This window comes from Amborella trichopoda, chromosome 6 (assembly GCF_054954075.1).
Source record: "Amborella trichopoda isolate Santa Cruz 75 chromosome 6, AtrichopodaSantaCruz75HAP2 v2.0, whole genome shotgun sequence".
In the NCBI taxonomy this organism is placed as follows: Eukaryota; Viridiplantae; Streptophyta; class Magnoliopsida; order Amborellales; family Amborellaceae; genus Amborella; species Amborella trichopoda.
In genome coordinates, this window is record NC_142341.1 from 49,195,834 (window position 1) to 49,217,178 (window position 21,345).

General features: G+C 34.5%; 2 protein-coding genes across 2 annotated transcripts; one reads left to right on the forward strand and one right to left on the reverse strand.

Moving 5' to 3' along the window:
- The first annotated feature begins 7,222 nt into the window (after positions 1–7,222).
- On the forward strand, positions 7,223–9,248 carry LOC105421237 (histone-lysine N-methyltransferase trithorax-like protein). Its single transcript, XM_011627847.3, has one exon. The coding sequence runs from the start codon at positions 7,966–7,968 to the stop codon at positions 8,599–8,601; it is 636 nt and encodes a 211-aa protein (XP_011626149.1). The 5' UTR covers positions 7,223–7,965; the 3' UTR covers positions 8,602–9,248.
- Positions 9,249–14,651: 5,403 nt separating this feature from the next.
- Positions 14,652–21,345, reverse strand: LOC18441866 (uncharacterized). Its single transcript, XM_088868982.1, has 2 exons — positions 20,404–21,345; positions 14,652–15,724 (listed from the first exon to the last, which is right to left on the reverse strand). The coding sequence occupies exons 1-2, from the start codon at positions 21,150–21,152 to the stop codon at positions 15,079–15,081; spliced, it is 1,395 nt and encodes a 464-aa protein (XP_088725108.1). The 5' UTR covers positions 21,153–21,345; the 3' UTR covers positions 14,652–15,078.

A 21,345-nucleotide genomic window follows, 5' to 3' on the forward strand; every position in this document is an offset into this window, starting at 1 on the left:
GTTCTCAGTATTTATATATTTTTTACTCAATAATGAGAAACCGTAATGCAATTGACACTTTCTTTTAGAAACCTAAAAAATTGGATTTTTGAAAAATTATAGTGCTTTTTAAAAACTTTTTAGGGCAAAACTGTCCGATTCTGTAATCCGGATCACCGATCCATTGATCCACACAATTTTTAGGGCGGCTGATCCGGGTCAGCGATTTGTTTTTTAATCCTTGGTATTATCTAGATTGTTAATTTTTAAAATTTTCAAATGTCCATAGATCTTTTTAATCTACATTATTTCTCTATCTTTATTTTATAGTTAGAGATAAAAATAAAATGTTTACGCCATCACAAAAAATTCTAATGTTGAAACAACATGTTTCAGCACTATTTGAAGGTGTGCCTTACTTTGATTGGTTAGAGCCTCATCCTTATACAAGCCACGCCCTTTAAAAAGAATAAGTTGTTTCATGCGGGCTCAACTGCATTTCCACAATATGCAGTCTAGAGGTATAAAGCATCCATCTTAAAGATGGATGCAAATAGGTGGTCCATCTAAAAACATTTGTAACTAACGGTCCAAATGTTTTTTTAATATAATTCTTATTTATAATTTTAAAAAATATATATCATATTCATGATCTTCATGTTAAAGATTATATATTCTCTAAAAATTAAGATCAAATTATATTGAAAATATATTTATTGCCAAGACTGCATTTCTACAATATGCGGGCTGGCACTATTCTTACCGCATCCTTAAAAAAATGATAAACAAACAAGATAACCACATAATAAAAGAAAACAAGGAGAATTTTTGTAATTACATTATTTATGGGTTTAAATGATGATGTCGATGAAAGATATAATAGTAAATTATTCAATAATGAACTATCTCTCTTTCATTTTTTTTGTTTTTTTGTTTTTTTGGGTAATTTAGTGCGGATATACTCATAAGTTTTTTCAATAATGAACGCTCTCTTTATCTCTCATTTGTTTTTCGGTAATTCAAGCTCTGTTTTTTAGCAATTCAGTGGGGGAGACAAGCCCCAACCTATTTTTTCAAATAATAGTTCAGGAGTTAGATTTCTTTTTAAAGTATTAGTAGGTTGGTGTTATTAGGAATGAAAACCACTACGTAGTTACTAGTGTGTGGGGTACTACCACCATGACCAAGCCCCTTTTACATTCCTTAGCATGGTGGGAATGCTGGTGCAGACAGAAAGATAAGATTGAAATTGTTGAAGCACGTTTGGGGCATAGTTAGCAAGTCGGGGACTATTAATAAATTGGCTCACCATAAAATCGAAAACAAATCGTTTTAATTTTAAAAAGTCGGATGAAAAAATTGGGTAAAAAATATGGATCGGAAAAAATACTTCATATAAAGATATCGGTAATATATCAGGATTAGGCTAAAAAAATCGGAATAAAAAAATTGGATAAATTTATAATATTAGAAAATTTGAAATTCTAAAAAATAAAATTTATGTCAAAGCCATCAATAACTAATTCATCTATAAAAACTTTACTAGACTAATATGATTAAGTGAATTAATTTAGATGCCTCGTGACTCTAATACAATCCCCCAATATGAAATTCATAATTAACTAGTATGTAACAAAAAAAACTGTACCATATAAATCTACCCATTACATACCAAAAACAAATATACTATATAAATTTATTCATTAAGTACTTTAACTATAGTATGATGATAAATATAATATATAAATTTATTCATTAAATACTTAAACATCACACCTACTTGGCAGGTACAAAAAAAAGGAAAAAGTTTATAGAAGGCTGCAACCTTATATGTAGAACTACGGATGTACCTCAAAAATCCATCGGAAAATGTAGTTTTAATGTTGAAAAACCCTTTGATTGATCATCTCGAATCGAGATGTATGACCATGAAAAATAAAAAGATTTTAAGTCTCATAAATAGTGTATTTTACAACATATTATCTACACCGTCCATTTTCAAGATTTTCATATGTTTATAGATCTACTTGATTTTAACCATTTTTTAAATTTAAAATTTTATATTAGATATAAAAATAGATTTTGAAATAATCCTAGGAACATTTTACATCAAAATTATATACCATTATAAAATTTGAAGGTGCACCTTACCTCAATCGCTACAAATGCATCCGTATGCCAATTGCATTTAAAAAATATACACGATTTTTGTTTTCTCATTAGAAGGATTTAACTATAGTATGGTGACTATGGTCACACCATAACTATAGTTAAAATTTTATGAATTTCTTTAATTGGAAAGAGACCCGTTAAGAGAGCTCTCTGTTTACGGTTTAGAGAGAGGAGGAAGAAGGAAGAGACAAGAATAGGGCTGGGCTCATAGCCAGGGTTTATAGAGAGAGAAGAAGGAAGATGTCATGAGCTTCACAAACCTTAATGGAAGAGGCCCTATCTGATTTTTAGAAAGAGAAAAGAGAAAAGGAAGATGGGAGGCTGATTTGGAATAGTTTGAAGAGGGCTTTTCTTCTGATTTGGGATGTTGTTTGAGAGAAAGCCCTAACTCTACTGATTTGTCAAGAGGCTAATTTGGGATGTTGTTTGAGAGAGCCCTAAACTATACTGATTTGTCAAGAGGCTTTAACTTTATTTTTAGAGAGAGCAAAGGAAGAGGGTTTCCCGTTTTCTTGGGAACCAGCAAGCGGAGCTGAAATATTAGGTTTTGGGACAAATCCTATATGTAGAATTGCTTGCTCCTGTAAGTTTACAATTTACAATATATTGTTTATCACATAATCAAAAGCAAAATATTGATTACTTTATCATGTAGTCACACTCTCTGCTTCTCATTTATCAGTAAAAGACTATGTTTTGAGCTCTAATTTGTGCCATAAACAGTATTTCAATAAAGACAATTATCACAAATGATCACAGAAGTATGCATGTATATGATTTTCTTCACACGATGATTTACTTTACAAAATAATTTTCTATAAATAGTATTTCATTTACACAATAATTTTCCACAATAACACTGAAATCTGCATCGATTTATTTAAGGTTTTTTAAAAAAGGGAAAAAAAATTCACACCTTCAATCTGCAACTGTGGCTTTGAACAACATAGTGGGGATAAAAATTTATATTTTAGGTTTTTCTTGAAATAATATTTTTGTTTTTTTCAAAAACATAAAAGTAGCAATGGTTGGAATACACAAAACCGGGGAAAAAAAATATCTTTCAAAAAAAATTTATAGGTAAAAAAGGATGCAGTTTTTTGGCCGGATTTAAAATGTATTATAAAAAAAAATACGCTTTAAGCGTTTTTAAGAAAAATACATGAGTTTTTTCCGACCTTTTCAATAAGTCACCTTTTAAAACTGTTTCCATAAAAACGCCTATTTTTAAAAAAAATCCCGGATTAAACGGCGATTTGCTAACTATAGTTTGGTGGGGAGAGGCCGCAATCCGCTGACGTTAAAATATGTCTCCAATGGCTTATTATTTTCAACAAGATGGAGCGTGGCGACCCCCCCTCTCTCTCTAACCTCCTTTTTATTGTTCTCTTTCTATAAGCTATTCTTTATCTTATTCTTAACACGTCTCTCTCCAAAAAGTTTACCAAAAATGGTAGATCCGACATCGAGCAATTTTCAAATTGATCATCTCGACTTTGATATGCGTCATTAAAAAAAGAATTAAAAAATATAGAATGAGAGCACTTACCTTACTTACCTTTAATACAAGGTGGTAACAATAATCTTGACCATTTGATGTAAAGTTAAGTTGCTGCAATTATTCCATTGATCAAGCTCAAATTTCAAGAGAAATTCACTCGAATTTTGTGACACATATAAGCTATCAAATTTCACATCAAATGGTTGTAAGGAATTGTGACCACCTTGTATAAAAAGTAAATGGCTATCATTATATATAATCCAAAAAATTCAAATCTCAATCCCTAAAGGAAAACGTTTATATAAGTGCGAGGCTCTAAACAATCAAATAAGGGGGCACCTCAAAAATTTCACTATAAAATGTTGTTTCGAAGCTCAAACATCCTCAAATTGATCATTTTGACATCAAGATACATGGACATGATAAAAAAAAGGGATTTCAAGTTTTGGAAATAGTGCATATTGGAATACATTTTTAGACAGGCAATTTTCAAGTTTTTCATGTTTTCATATACCTGCTCGATCTACATTGTTTTTTAAACTTGAAATTTTAGAGTTTAAGATAAAATTTTGTTTTAAGGTTATCATAAATATTTTCAGTATTGAAACCACATTTCTCGATACTATTTCAAGTGCATTTTACTTTGATTGTTTCGACTCTATTCAAACCACACCCTTGATCAATTTCTAAAACTAGTGTATATAGTAACAAATTATCTAAATTGTCTACTGCGCTCTAAAAACATTTTTTCATAGATATGCAAGGTTTGTATTATATTTTGAGCATCAAATTTCATTATCGGTACTAAAATTTAATTTTGGAGCCAACATAATCCGAGCCCAAAGTTCTTCATGACGGGAACTCTATATGGAGCTTTACTTTGTTTTCATCAAATCTAGGCTTTATAGTAAAGAAAAAGTTTATAGAGAACCGAGGCTCTAAACAATCAAATTAGAGCCCACCTCAAAAATTTTATTAAAATAGGTTTTTTTGATGTTCAAATATCCTTAAATTGATCATCTCAACATCAAGATGCACGGACATGAGAAAAACAATAAATTTCTAATATTGAAATCACATTTCTCGATACTATTTAAAGGTGCATTTCACTTTGATTATTTAGAGACTCACTCTATACAAACCGCACCCTTAGTTATATCGCAGGGCGAGAATGCTGGTACAGACAAAAGATGAGATCGAGACCGTTGAAACACGTCTGGAGGGGTGAGGCCGCATACATTAAACCGTCATCTTCACTAGTATCTGCCTTCAAGAAACACATGCTTGGAATATTTGATGGTGACCTCTTATTTTCAACATGATGGAGAGAGGCGAACCCCTCTCTCTAACCTCTTTTTATTTATTAACTCTCTCTCTCTAAGCTATTTGTATTATTCTTTGTACATTTCTCTTAGGAAAGTTCAATGAAAATTGTAGTTCGGACGGGCGTCAAAAAACTTTCGAATTGATCGTCTTGACCTTGATCACTAGTCAAAAAAAACAAAAGTTCAATCTCTAAAACCACATTCTCTGCACTATTTATTTCATCTAAAAATAAGTGTTTAGAGATCCACAAAGTCGGTATTATTCTATGAGCTTCAAATTTTATAATTCGTATTGAAATTAATTCTAGAGTTAGCATAAAAATTTCCAAGGCCCAAAGTTATTTTTGACAAAAACTTCATGTGAGGGTTTACTTTTGTTTTTATAAAATCTAAGCTTTAAAAAGAATTTATCCATTCATCCCTCAAGTTGAAAGCCCCTTCCCCTTTCTCTCTCTCCAACTCATTACTCTCAAATTTGAAGCCATTTCTCTCTCTTATGATGGATGCCTTAACAGCCTTGGTCCCCAAGTTAGAGGTCCTCTCTCTTTCCTTCCATGTGGTTATAGAACTGTTTGTTTTTTGGAAAAAGTTAGCAAGAGCAACTTTTGGAATAAAGTAAAAGCATTGGCTTTATTTATTAATGATGTGATTAATATGCCTTCCCACTGTATAGATATAACAATATGCAAATAATTGTGGATTATTTGCTCCCGCATGTGTTTACTCCCACGGGTAAAAACTTGAGAAGTATTTCAAAGGCTTTGAAATATAACCTTGCAACCTAGCCGAGAACTAAAAATATACCCATATCATCGCAAGAGTGGATGGATAATGTCTTTCAAAGGCATGTAGCAGATTTCAAATAGTTAAAAATATTTTTTGTTACTGATAATGGTAATCTATATCTCAAATTTATAATGTACTAATGGTAAAATATCAAGGAAAAGTTTATATAAGATTGTAACTTTAAAATGTAGAACTATGAATGCACCTCAAAAATCTATTTGAGAGTTGTTTTAATGTTGAAAAACTATCTAATTGATCATCTCGTCACTGAGATGTATGACTATGAAAAAAAATGGATAGGAGTCCCTGACAAAGTACATCTTACAACATATTATCTAGATCGTCCATTTCATATGTTTATTGATCTACTTGATTTTAACCTTTTTTTAAATTTTAAAATTTATAATTAGATATGAAAATAAATTTTGAGATAATCCTAAGAATATTTTATATCAAAATTATATGTTATGATAAGATTTAAATGAGCACATTAATTGGGTTGTTTAAGGTTGTAACCTTATGGAAACCACACCCAAATATTAAAGGGTTATATTAGGGTGCTCACACTATAGAGTATTTTATAATTGTACTCAATAAATGTTTAACATTTATATAATATTGTTTTGTAATATAATATTTTTTAATAAAGGTATGTTTTATCGAGGGGTATGACATCATCTACATGTGTTTGACATCATCTACATGGGATGTAACATGGCTCACATGAAACATTATATGCCACTAGTGTGCTCTATGTGGGTGATGTCATACTCCATATGGAAGATGTCATACATTTTCTAATGATAAAAAATATATTTACTAAAAAATGACCCATGTACAAAACAAATGTATACAAGTGTTCAAAATTTGTTGAGTACAATTGTAAAATGTTATATAGAGTGAACACCCTAATATAAACTCAATGTTAAATAGTTCAACTTTGGCTCATATTCTATGCTCCTATAAGAGCTTTGTGTACATATACTCTTATCTGTCAAAATACCTACTTTGGAGAATTTTTTTCAAATTATAAATTTTAATAACCACTTAAGATTTATTAGATAATTTTCAAATAAAACATTGAATTTTAAGTCTTATGACATTTAGATCTCACTCTCTCAAAATTAGAGGGGTATCCATGCAATCTCAAGATAATTTTTTTTTAAGTGCATAGAAAGTGCAATTAGGAATTATTTTCTTTTTATTGATATCGGTCTATGGCTCCTAAGAGACCACAATCCCAATTTTTGGGGTCCTAAAGTGAAATGTGAGGTCCTAAAAGTTAGTCATGGATTGAGTATGAGTAAATGGACCGTTTACACACGTTAAGAGTATAAAATCTTTTAGCTTAAACGTATTTTGATATACTACTCCAAATATAATTTGAGATTATATTATAAAAACTATTTACCTATGATAGAAGAAGGTCACAATTTATCAATAAGAAGTCGAATTTGATGGTTTGGGTTGTTTTATTTAGTTCGAAATTTTTTTTTTTGAACTTTAAACATAATTAAGGACATACACTTAGTAACTTGGTTTTAAATCCAATGGTTAGAGGTAGCTGTGACCTCCATCTGCTTCTCGAATACTTCCCCGTATAATTTTTACAAAGGAAAGGTCTTTGCCAGAGAGGCTAAACATACAATTTGCTCCCATGGGAACACGCTAAAAGAAAAGAGCTTTGCGTTGTCACATCATCGAATGAAAAGATAGAAATGACGTAGAAAAGACGACCAGTGACTAGACCTACCAAGAGGGGTCATCTTGATAGCATATCGCCGTACGAACTTTGATTGGAGGGTGATAACCCATCGATTGGTCCACTTTCCATAAGACTTGATGCACACGTTCTCCACTCCCTCCCACAAATAACTCCGCCCTTTCACTCGTTTCTTCCTGCGCAAGTCTTGCTCTTTCTCTCTCTAGAACTCTGTACAAAATCCACCTCTTTCTCTCTCTAGAACTCTGTATAAAATCGACCTCTTTCTCAATGCACCCAAAGGGCACCAAGGCAAGAGAGAAACCCATTGCACAGAAGTTAGAGAGAGAGAGAAACCCATTGCACAGAAGTTAGAGAGAGAGAGAAACCCATTGCACAGAAGTTAGAGAGAGAGAAACCCATTGCACAGAAGTTAGAGAGAAAAAACCCCATCGTCGATAACCAAGAGAGACCCTCACTGTACAGGAGTTAGAGAGAGAATGAGGAGAGAGGGAAGACAGCATGGGTTCGTGAGGACCTACAATGACAATTATCAGAAATCCGGCGCTACAGATGCCCATCATGTCCGAAAAGCGCCGCAAAAGCCCACAAACCAGTCAAGGTTCACCGGAAAGTGTGGGAGGCCAAGGTGCACAGGGTGCCATGATCTCCCTGTTACTAAGTCAAGGAACAAGACCAAGGGCGCCAAAAAGCTCAGGGATGTAGATGTCAGGGTGGATCATTTGATGTGGAGGGTCAAGGGCGGCGGTCATGGGTTGCCCGAGCTGTCCGGACTCTCGTCCTCAAGGTTGTTGGGATATCTGTTGGACTACGGTGATCATGAAATTGACTGCGAGGATGAGGAGCACGCTGAGGGGTATGGGTATGTGATGTCCGGAGAAGAAGGCTGGGGACTTGACTGCGAGGCTGGCGGCGATGTGATTCGCGAGGAACCTAGGGCTGCAGCAGCTGGCGACGATGAGATTCGTGAGGAATCCATAGCTGCTGCAGGTGGTTTTGGAGATTTGGAATTTGGGGAGGGTGGGATTGGGGGTAATGAAGATGGTGATGAGTATGATTTTGTTGCAGTTTTTCAATGGGAAAGTGAGGAGGAGGAAGATTGGTTCTTGATTTAAGATGAAATTTGAAGTTAATCTGGCCAGTCTCTCTGGTCCTCCTCTCTCTCTAAAAATTTGGTCTCTCTCTGGTCCTCCTCCTCTCTCTAAAAATTTGGTGCATTGTGTGGATATTTAGGGCAAAAATAAGGTGTTCCTTTCTTTCTCTCTAGACTGGTCCTCCTCTTTCTCTCTAAAGAGGCAGACAAGAAAAAAGATGGATTTTGTCTCTCTCTGTGATTTTTGTCATTTTTTCTTTTTCTGTGCTTCCTGTGATTTCATGGTGTTGGATAGAAGTTGTACGCAAGACGATAATGCTTGTATAAATGGAAGATGAGATCGAGACCGCTCGTTGAAGAAGTGAAGGGGAGGGAGAGGCCACTACGTTGAACCGTCCTCTTCAGTAATATCTTTCTCGAAGAAAACTGTGCTTGGAATGGTGACCTCTTATTTTCTGGTCTGATGGAGAGAGGAGAACCTCTTCTTCTCTGAGCATTTCCTATTTTTAACTTTCTCTCTCTAAGCTTTTTATATTGTTAACTCTCTCTCTCTAAGTAATTCATGTTCTTGTATGGACCTCTCTGGCTCATTTAGTCCCTCAAATTAGTTGCAATTTCTCTCTCTTATGTTTTTGGTGGGGATTGAATTGCATGAGAAATTTGAAAGCATAAGAGGCCACAATTACTTGAAATTTTATATTTGATAGCCTAAGTGTGTCATCCATAGATAGGTGTATCACAAAATATAGAAAATGTCTTTTTAATTCTTAGCAAGCGTGACAAAATTTATAGAAGTATCTTTTTGGTGCTTGGTCTGCCCACAAAATTGCATATTGATTGGATAAGATTAATTGTTATCACTTTATACCAAAGATAGAGAGACTTATTGTATACTCTATAGCAAAGATAAATAGACTCATTGTATACTCTTTTTTTTTTTGTTAGGAAAAAGTTTAAGAGCTATTTTTGGAGGGAAATAAGAGCATTGACTAATTATTTAGTATTAAGGGACAAGCTTTTTATGTTTTCCTTACAACAAAAAACTTATGTAATTCTATTTTGAATGGGTGATTGAGATGAACTCAATCACAAGGACTTATATACTTCTTATCCAACCATCTATTCTCAATGGATGGCTGAGATGACCTCGTGTCTATATACTATTTTATTTTTAATTTTTTTCTAGAAATGATTTTGAAACCAAATTTTAGGTGTCCACTCCTCTCTTAAACTCGTACTTTTAAAAATATAAAAATGATAATTTCTAATAAAATAAAATAACTAAAATACTATTGAAAGTTTCAATGGATATTTTAGTCTTTATACTTTATTGAAAATTTATTTTTAATATCTTTCTTAGGTGTGCCCCATTGAGTAAACGATACATATCAAATTTCATATTCATAGAATTTGTAGAAAAATAAATAAAAATAAAATACTATGAAACACCACATTCAAATAAAACGGTGAGTAGCAAAAAACAAACAAATAAATAAAGACAGGCGAGAGAGTTGAAAGAGATAGATATGGTTTGTTGGGGGATTGAGAGAGATAGAGGAAGAAAGTTGAGAGAAAGAGGGGTACGGGGGATTAAAAGTACCATATAAAATGAATTAAACATTACGGTAGTTAAAGTACCGTATAAAATGGAAACATTACGGTAGAAAGAATGATGTAAAGAAAATGTTATCTATTACGAAACATAATACTACTTCAAGTTATTACGGTATTTTAATTACCGTAATACTACTTCAAGTTATTATGGTATGTTAATTAGCGTAAAATTTAAATATTAATTATGGTAAAACGACAAGGTCATTTTCATCCAAAAAAACCCAAAAATGAAGAAAAAAGGGGTAGACGAGATTCCTGAAAGTTGGGTGTTTCCTTCCAATTAAGCTAAACTATAGGTATATTTACGATAATTACCCTATAGAATATTTTCTTATATGATTATTTGAAAATGATTGGTATGTGATTTTTGACATAAATTTCTATTTTTATATTTTCTCTATTTTTAGATTTTTAAACGCTCCCAACTATAAATATGCTTTTTTTTTTCTGAGTACATTTTTCTAAAGCTTTTTTAAATTTATTTGGACTCCTAAATATTGTTTTTAATTTTATATTGAGATTTTAGTACTTTCTTATTTTTTTGAAAATTTTTCTCTCTCTCTCCTTAATTTATTTAAGGCTTTTCAGCTTGGTGCATGACTTGGTCAAGTAACTCGCCTCAAGGAAGGGGTTAGTTCCTTGGCCAAAGCAAGTTTCTATGCATTCATCGTAGGTACTTAAAGTTACAATTAATTTTGAACATCAAGCCACTTCTTCAAAAGTTATCATTACTTCATTTGGAGGAAAAATTTTTGGTTTTGGAATTTGAATATTTTAGACAAAACCTGGATTGTTAAAGTTCATTGGAGAGGTCCGTTATCTTGTAGATCAAAGTTGGGATAGTTTCCTCTTTTTGACAAAAGAGAGATTGCACCAAGCAGTCAAGACTCTCAGTGTCAATGAAACAAGGAGAGATGATGAGACAAACCATGAAGGAAAGGTTATTGATCTTCAAAAGGATTGTTCATGGCTTTGGTTTCTGTTTTTCTCTGCTTCCAAGTTTCTCTTTGGATCCATTGAATGAAAGAAGGGTGGGGTTTCTATACCGTTGCAACTTTAAACAATCCAATTAAGGCGCACCTCCAAATTTTATCATAACATATAAGTTTTGTGTAAAAAAATTTTAGGCTTATTTGAAAATCTATTTTTATCTTTAATTATAAAATTTTAAACTTTAAAAATGGTAAAAATCAAGTAGATCTATAAACATATCAAAATCTTGAAAATAGACGGTCTAGATAATGTGTTGCAAGATGCACTATTTATGACTCAAAATATTTTTTTTCTTTTTATATTCATATATCTGGATGTCAAGATGATTAATTAGAAAACAACCTTTTCCGATGGATTTTTGAGGCGCATCTGTAATTCTACATTTTAAGGTTGCAACCTTATATAAACTTTTCCCATGAAAGAATTCACAAACGTGTTCGAAGTTGAGCTTACATGAGGCGCATGGTTCATCTTCACCATCCATTGATCAAGGCAATCAATGGATTGCATTCTACTATTCGCAGATTGTGGCCAGTTTATGGATCTATATAATTGAATTTGGTTATCTAAACTCTATTATTAGAGTGTATATAGTATGTATCTATTATTAGAGTGCACTAAAGGTAATCATTTTAGAATGAAGAGATATTATTTTCAATAAAAACGTTGGAGAGATATTACTTTTAAGAAAAAAAATTTTGAAATTCTAAATACTTAGATTTAACTATCTAATAATTAGTTAAATTATTTTATTTACACCTCTATGGAAATAGGAGTATACATCTTTGCCTTATCTATATCCGTTTTTGATAACGGAAGAAGATCCTTACCTAACTTTCCATTAATTTTTCCGAATCCACCAATGGATATACTCTTATTTGAAATTTTAATCAACCTGAATGGATATAATGTTAGTTGAGATTTTAAGCCATTATTGAAGTTAAGATTTTAAGTCATTATTGAGGTTGTGGCGAGGGATGTAATCTTATTTGAGATTTTAACCCATTAGGTCGTCGCCATGCATGTGATGAGATTTTAACCCTTTATTGAGGTGGTGGTGGCAATGGATATAATTTTGAGTGGTTAAGATTTTAACCTATTAGTTATTGACGTTATGTCACATCCAAATACCTGATCCGAGTCGAATTAAACGAGTATGCAAAACAAAATTAAACAAGCACAAAATATTTGAAAAAAAAAACAATAAGAATATTAAAAAAAAAAAAGCACAAATATAAAAAGTATAACTCATACTCACATAGACCATCCATATAAATTAATTCATTCTAGTCTATTCTATTGTAATTTCTATTGTAATATATGAAGTGCTAAAGTATACAATTTCAAAGAAAAATCAAAATTTAAAGAAATATATATACTTCCAAAAAAAAATCAAATTTTAAGAAATTGTTCTTGCAGTTTTTTTTGCAAGACTATACAATTTTCATATAGCTTATAAAACAAATAGTTTTCCATATAAAATGACAAAGAAATTCAATATTTTAAGGATAAAAAAAATTAAATTTTAATATCTTAATTTTAAAAGGAGAATATGATACCTCCAACATCTCAAACAATCGCCACATCATTATTAATTTGCTTTCTTTTACTTTCGTTAGTAGCCTTTCAAGAAAAAATAACAAATCTCACAAGAAATAAATCATGCCAAATGATTAAAACCTTCAGCAAAAAAACTATGTGAATATGCACTTTGCATGAGACCTACTCATAACTTTAGCATGAGCTAAATAATTCTTGCAGTATTATGCCTCCAATGGGAACATACACACCACACCACACCACACACGTATCACAGGAGGATCCAATGGTGCCAATTTACACAAAACTACCGTTCATCCACACCGTCCATCTCGATAATAGAATGTCGATGCCAACCAGTTTATAGCATCCATAAATTGTGTAAAGTCATGTCGACATCCTACTTTGGCTAAGACAATTCTCTAACACTCACAACCCCAAAAGTATAGGGTCTGGACCTAGAAAACTTCCTAGACCCGTCCTAGACCATGAACTCACCTTTCCATTTAACACCCCCTTTCTACCCTAAACTGCACTACCAACCGTTCTAGTATAGTACACCCTAGTGCACCACATTCTATACACCCTATAGAACAACCCAAAAATACCAATTTGGTCCCCCTATTATTCCAACCACGATTTGGCCCTAATCTGCCAATAGCCCCCATGCTAGATTAGACCTAATCCACCTTTAATCAAACTTTATTTAGTGAAACCCTTAATATTTCAAAGTGATTCATTAAAGCCATAAACTTATGAAAACCCCAAACTACCGTGCCAATTTACTTAGTAACGAACCATACCAACGAAACACTGCTTAATTTCTTGGTCCATTGCCTAATTGCGCCCCGAATGAAGCCAAGTCACAAGTAATGTTGCAAGGCACCGGGCTTCTCTTGGGGCGGGAATGGGTCTATATGTTTCAGGTCGTCCAAGTCAATTGGATCCAGACCTGGCCAATTAGGTCGGGTTAGGTTCGGATCTATAAATTAAGAAACATAACAATTATTTAAATATTTTATACTATATAATTAACATTATGTATATATGTTTTATTTTATACAAATATAAAGCAGGCTCGCCATGACAGGACCTAACCTAGCTCAATAGGATCCAACCGAGACCTAGATGTGAACCCCACCCAGGTAAGGTCAAGGCCAAGTACATGTGAACTCCACCCGGATAAGGTCAAGATCAAGTAGACCCAAGCTCGGCCCGTCGGTTACATTGTTTGGATCCAAACCCAGAACCAGTTAGTTCGATCCATCGAGTCCACAAGTTGACCCAACCAAATTCCTCCCTCGAGGCTTCTCGGACCACAAACATAGCAAAAGGGGAATTATTGCAACATTATTCATTGAACCACATCCACAAAGTCCTCCCTATTGAGGAACCTGTTTGATGCACCATCAGATCAAACGAGAGGGCTGGCCGTGCAATCAACCCACCTATTAACAGGAAGCTAATAGCAAGGCCGGCAACTTCTTGAAAAACAGGATTCAATTGAACAGAGCTCACTGCAAGTCAAAACACTTCTTGAAATTTTGAACAGTCTGTCGTATAGAGAGCTCAATTTTGTATACAATAAAGAATAGATATACATGTAATGGCTGAATTTCGTATATGATGAAAACAGATATACATGTAATTCTTTTTTGCATTTATGAAAAGAGATTTACAGATTCAATAAAAAAACTCGCAGCATGAAAGAGCAAACTGCAGTAGATACCGAGCAATTGCTTCGACCTCAACTTGCGATTCCTAGGCTGACCTGCCACCTTTGCCAAGTATAGTTACAACCATGGTTAACAAATTTTAGGCTGACATGCCACCTTTGCCAAGCATAGGTACAACCATGGTAAACAAATTTCAAAAGGGTTGTTAGCATTGTAGGAATGGAAACCAAGACCGGTAGCTGAGTCATGCTAGCACCTTAACTTCAATCCCATTCCTAAGATTGAACATTGTAACATAGAATATGAAATATGAACTATACCAAGAAAAAGTGAAATACGTATTCTATCATGTGGCCTCTCTCCACTTCATCATGAACAAGAACAACTAGAATTCCTGATACTACGCGAACCGAAAAAAACAGAGGGGGTAGAATCATGATAATCCAAAAATACACAATTAACCAGGAAAATCCAAGTTGTGAGCATGCATGGTCATCTCTTTCTGACTTCTCTCCCGTAACATCGACATGAAATCTCAAAAATTGATGGTAAGCAAGAAGAACCCAAGATTACACTTGCATAGTTTCAACTCCATCCACCTCACCGGGAACCTCATTGAACATCGAACATCGAACATGAAATCTAGAAAATTGATGGTAAGCAAGAAGAACCCAAGATTACACTTGCATAGTTTCAACTCCATCCACCTCACCGGGAACCTCATTGAACATGAACTGGTTCTGATACTCCACTAGGTACTGGGTCGATCTCTTCACATCAAGGAAAAGTTGGTAAACCCTACTGATATCTTCCATCTCCACGAGCTTTCCCTTACGTTTTTGGCAAGCGAGCGAAGCAGCTGTTATCAAATGAATAGCATACCTTAGAGAAGTCTCTACCCCAATCTTTGTCAAAAGGACCTTTGCATCCTCCGACATTTCCACATCTTCCTCGTCACACCTAATATCGAGAATTTTTCGAATTTCTTCTTCAGTGTAGGGTTGGGTGGAGATGATTAGGAGTCGATCAAGAAGGTCTATTGGGATTCCATGTGGGGACTTGTAGTTTGTGCCTCGAATTCTTGTAATGCCTCGGTTTGTCGCCACCACTAAGATAGGGGCCATCTCGTTCTCTAATGCCCGGTTGAGGAAAGAGAAACACTCAATGTCAAGCATATGGACTTCATCAATGAAGAGGACCCCTGGCACAATCTCAGCTTTGCCTTCCTCTCTCCACTCTGCCACTTTAGTGTCAATCTGTTCCCTGACCTCTGCTCGGATCTCACCTGTGTCCCCAGTGAAGAGAGCAAGAAATCCTTGCGTCCTGAAAATCAGGCATTCTTTTCAATATACTTGAGGGAGGAAGAGAGGAGGGAGGAATAGAAGGATACTAGGAATTGATCAATAATCTACAAGTAAAATGATATCCAATGACCAATGTTCAATCATAAATAGATATCCAATTAAATAAATTATTAGATACATCTTAAACCATAGCATGTATAGAACAGGTAAATTACAAACCATTTATGGTATAAACATTCCATAGAGAACCTTTGAAATCACACTTTATGTGTCCCAAGTTATATGATAGTCATGTATAGAACAGGTAAATAACCAACCATTTATGGTATAAACATTCCATAGAGAACCTTTCAAATCACACTTGATGTGTCTCAAGTTATATGGTAGTCAAGAAACACAAGTCAAACTAAAGACCTGGGGCATCAGCTATGTATAAAATGCGCTACTAGTTACCATGCTTTGAATGTGTGCACATTATTCTTTGAAAGATACTCTTCTTCAGTTTCAGAAGATTACTTGTCACCCTGTTCATCTAACCTGGAATCCAAAGGCCTTCAAGCATTCTTCCCAGACCTCCACAATGAAGTAAAAAAGAACATCTCACTACAAGAGATGCAAAAACTACAAAAGCATCCTAATGCTTCATTCTAAAAGAAAAAGAGAAATGCTTGGGCTCCCTAAGGAAGAATGATCTCTGTAACCTGTCATGTCAGACCAAGTAGAATAGTGAAATCATTTTGGAGGCATTTGCATCAGTTCCGCAACCGAGTGGGTCCCAATTAATCCTGCCTCACAGTGTTTGTAGCCAGGGGTTCACATCCCTTAGATATCTACTTCTTTCAATATTCCACAGAATACATAAAGATCTGCTTTTTATTGCTTATAAATGTATAAGGGCAAGCTTTCTATGCTTCCCCTACAACATAAAACTTATTTACTTCTCCTTATCCAACCGTTCATTCTGAATGGAGGGCTAAGATTCCCCCAATCACAATGTCACGTCTCTACACTTTTATTTTTAATTTTTTTTCTATAAACTATTTTCACACCAAATTTGTACGTCCAATCCTCTAGTAAACTCACACTAGCGAAAAATATAAAAATAATATTTCCAATAAAATAAAATGACCAAAATACCCCTAAAGGTTCAAGGGGTAATTTGGTCATTATATTTTATCGAAAAATTATTTTTTATAAGTGCACCCCAATGAAAAGATGGCACGTACCAAATTTCATATTCATTAAATTTGTATAAATAAAATTAAAAATAAAATACTTTGAGACGTCGGATCTAAGATCAAACGGTGAGTGGCTCTCTTGATCAAAATTGGACGGCTGGATGGTAGTGGAAGCATAGATCTTCTATGCTATAGGGGTAGAAACCTTTCCCAATATATAAAATTCTTAACCAGTCAAAAACAAGTTACCCACTTCCAAGACATCTAAAAAAGAGATCCCCCAGCAAAATTGCACCAAGGACATTCCACAAAACTAGAGGAGCTAATTGCAGGATAATGACAATATTTACCGAAAAACATGTCCCTCAACCCACAAGAAATTGGAGTACAAATGAAAAGATCGCTATTCACTTGTGGTAGCTGGTGCCCATCTAGCAGGTATGAAATTGTTGAACCTTCTTTCATTTTGGACAAGCAATCAAATAACCAATTTTGCAAAATTCTTTTCATTTGATTTTAGTTGGTGCAACATTTGAGAACAGTAACATGATATTATGGCAATGAGAAATCATTCAAAACTAGTGACACAAAAATGAAAGACTAGTGATTTTTCATGAAATTTCACACCCATAGGAGAGAAGTTATTGAAATAAACTCTTAGAGGTATGCTGCTTCTAAGAATAGAAGGCGACAACTATCTCAAACATCACAGCCATTTCATACAATGGCAACTAGCCCATTACTGAATTACAGAAAACTACAGTCATGCTTTTTTTTCTCTAGATTGGTAAGAGAATTTGTTTAATATAGAAAAAAGTTCAACATAAGGGAAGATATAAACTACAGCAAGAGATGTCATGGTAGCATCTCCTCAATTATCCAGCAAAAAACCATATCAAAGTGATACAAATTTTGTTAGTATAGAAAGCAGTCCAGCTAATTGGTTTTATTCTTTTTGATTGGTCACAGTCATCTCACTGTGAAGCAAGTGAACCAATTTGCACAGAGTAATTCAAATACAGCATCCCCCCCCCCCCCCCCCCCCCCCCCCCACACACACACACACACAAAAGAGGCAAAAACGAACACAGCCGAAAAAAACAACAGTTCACAAGGGGAATAGCTAGTGTCCCTTGGGCACAGAATAAGGGGCAAGAAGAAAATCTTTTCAAGGACAAAATACCTTTCCAAGACAATTAGATTTTTCACACAATATTTAACCAAGCACGTGAAGAGAAGTAGCATAGTTCTTCACAAGAAGGATTCACTGGCATCTATAAAGAAAAAAATCCATATTATATATAAGTAAATCTGTAACACCCTACATCCTTTATAGAAATCCTCAAGCTAAAGTATTTTTATTATTATCTAGTCATGGACAACACTTCCAAAACATCTTATTGGAACACTACATGAATAGTCTAAAAAAAATTCATAAGGAACTAGAATGAACTATGATGTTAAGAAACGTAAGGAAATATCTCAATAAGGAAGAGCAAAGAACAACAAATACAATAGCAACTCAAAAATTTATAACAAATGACACCATATAGTTTGGCTAACTGCATGTTTATCTTGAAATCAAGAATTCAGTGCAACACCTTCTCTAGTGAAGACATCTTTCTTATTGTCATTGAGAAAAAAAAAAAGGAGAGAGAGAGTAGAAAAACCCAGTTCATCTTTACCAAAAACACAACAATAGTACATTTTTTTGGGGCAAGTACACAACAATATTACGCTGATCAAACATGATTAATAGAAATTGTCAAACTACCCCTTCATCTTCAAATACACCAAGACATTTCATTAACAGGGACAAGATGACAGAAGATAACAATTTAATACTCATATCCAGTGAAATATAGAGAGGTAAACGATATTTGATTGTAATCCTTTGCTTTAGGATTTATTATTAAGTATTAAGTAAGACATAATAATATTTAATTCTTATAATATCCTAATCAAATCTACTTGGAGCAGTTCTGCATTAATCACTGAGGAGCTAACTCTGTCGATGTAGTTGACAACACGAACAGAAATAAAGTTCGATCCTCATCAATGGCAGTTCAGATACATAGGGAATAGGCTGCAGTTTCATAAATGTGACCTATCTGATAAAACTTGATACATATGTTGGTAAAGTTGATAGCTACCAACTTTATCCATGGCTAGAGAACAGAAATAACCAGTCAAAAAGAAGCACATGAGTGATACAATAAAAAGGGGTATTATGGATACATTTCCTGCATCACTATGCATGCATACATATACTAAATTTACCCATTTTCGCAAAATTTCCATTTAAGAAGTATAAAGCATAGCACCATTACATTAAGAGAAAAACAATCTATGATAAAATCTAGGTACTCCAAATAAATGAAAACAGCATGCAAATCTTCACAAACTGGAGCAACTAAATTTATGCCACAAAAGAGGTGAAGCATACATCAATGCAAATAAACCTATACATAAACTCACAACCATATAAGTCGCAGCATCCCTAAGGATGACCTAGGATGTCTAGAGAGTCACAACACCACATCCCACTGGTGGATGGTGCATAAAAAGGGTGACCTACTAAAATATAGGATCTAAGCAGGCATATTGTTTGTTAGAAGTTTTCCATATTGACAGTTTTTCATATTAACTGCTTTCGTACAATACTAACTGAGTGCATTTCTGAGTTTCTCTTTTGTAAATCAACACCAAGTATCTAGTTTGCAGCTTTGCATCGAATATGGTTATCAGTTCTTTCTATTCACTTTAAAGTAGTTCCACTATAGGCATCCGAAAGAAAATGAAAATGAAATTAGTGGACATAAAACATAGAATTCAAGAGTAGATTACAATAAAACAAAAAGCCTTCTGAGTTGGGTTATTCTATTATTTTTCTTTCCTTGGTTTCAAGTAGTCCGAAAAGCAGATCACTAATGGGGTGCATCAAGAAAATTTGAAAGCATACAATGAGAATCATTAAGTTCAATGAATTGGTTAATTATGTTCTTATTTTTTCTATTGGGTATCGCAAGAAACAGAAATATGAAATCATCGAACATAAAACACAGAAGAAAAGGTCGAATCTTCTTGAGATGAACATAGAAAAAATGAATAAATCATATAAAAAATATGAAAAAGAGAAGCAGATAGCAATAGTTAAAAATAAAGCTAAAAATAAAGCAATAGTTAAAAATAAAGCTAAAAATAAAGTTAAAAATAAAGCAGATAGCAATAGTTAAAAAAAAAACACAGAATAAAGCAAATTCCTCTGTAAATCGATGACAAAGTTCAATGAATTGGTTAATTATGTTCTTATTTTCCTATTGGGTATCGCAAGAAACAGAAAAATGAAATCATCGAACATAAAACACAGAAGAAAAGGTCGAATCTTCAAGAGATGAACATAGAAAAAATTAATAAATCATATAAAAAAATATGAAAAGAGAAGCAGGTAGCAATAGTTAAAAAAATAAAAATAAAATGGCAGGCGATATAATGAATCAAAGGGGGGGACATAGAGGACCTGCTATTGATCACATCAATCTCATGAAGTGTGACGCAATGCACGACCTCCTTCCTCTTCTGCAACTCCCCATCTGGGCACTGCACAAACTTCGTCTGAGGCCCCATTGCATCGTAATCCCTCGACCTATTAAACGACCGCCCAAGCTTCGTTATCTTCCCGGAGGCCTTATCAATAACAATTATATCCCCACTCTGAACCTTGTCCCTCCCCAGACTCTCTATCATTTTTGCTCCCAAATCATACACAGTCTCCATCTCTGTAGTCTTCATCACCAATTTCCCAGTCTTCAAAGCAGCCCCTTGAGTGGCAGGCCTATCAATTTGCAACTCAACAACTTCCCCCTCGATAATCTCAGTCTCTTCCTTGATTCTCACTCCTATTGCCTTACGAAAAGCTTGCGTTAGGGCCTCAGTTTTCCCCATTTCGAGAGAGAAGAGCTCAGAGCCAGCCATCATAGCAAATGGTGTTTCTTCCCCTAAGGCTTTGGCCAAGCCCATGGCAATAGCGGTCTTACCAGTGCCTGGCTGGCCAGCTATAAGAACAGCTCGACCCGCGATTTTGCCCTCTCTGATCATTTGGAGGATGAGGCCAGCCGCCTTGCGAGCAGGGACTTGGCCGACCATTCCCTGAGAGCTGTCGCGAGGCTGGAGGTTCGCGTCGAGGCCCAGTCCTCGGATGTGAGAGTGGGCACCTATGCGCTCAATTCGGGTCAGGTCTCTGCTTTCTGAGAGCTTCAGCTCAGCCATGGTTTCTCCCTCTGAGAAAATCAGAAGCCCTAGTAGGGTAAACCCTCTCTCTCTCTAGAGGAGAAGCCCTAGGACAGTCTCTCTACGTGATCTACGTGAGTGGAGCGTAAACTCTCTCTGAAACACCTCCCTCTCTCTGAAGCTTACACCCTAAAACCTCTGTGGGAAACACCTCCCTCTCTCTGAAGCTTAC

Coding starts and splice junctions, on each gene's coding strand:
- LOC105421237 (XM_011627847.3), top strand. CDS start 7,966: ATGAGGAGAGAGGGAAGACAGCATGGGTTCGTGAGGACCTACAATGAC.
- LOC18441866 (XM_088868982.1), bottom strand. CDS start 21,152: ATGGCTGAGCTGAAGCTCTCAGAAAGCAGAGACCTGACCCGAATTGAG. Junction 15,725..20,403: donor ATTGATGTGATCAATAGCAG/GTCCTCTATGTC, acceptor CCTGATTTTCAG/GACGCAAGGATTTCTTGCTC.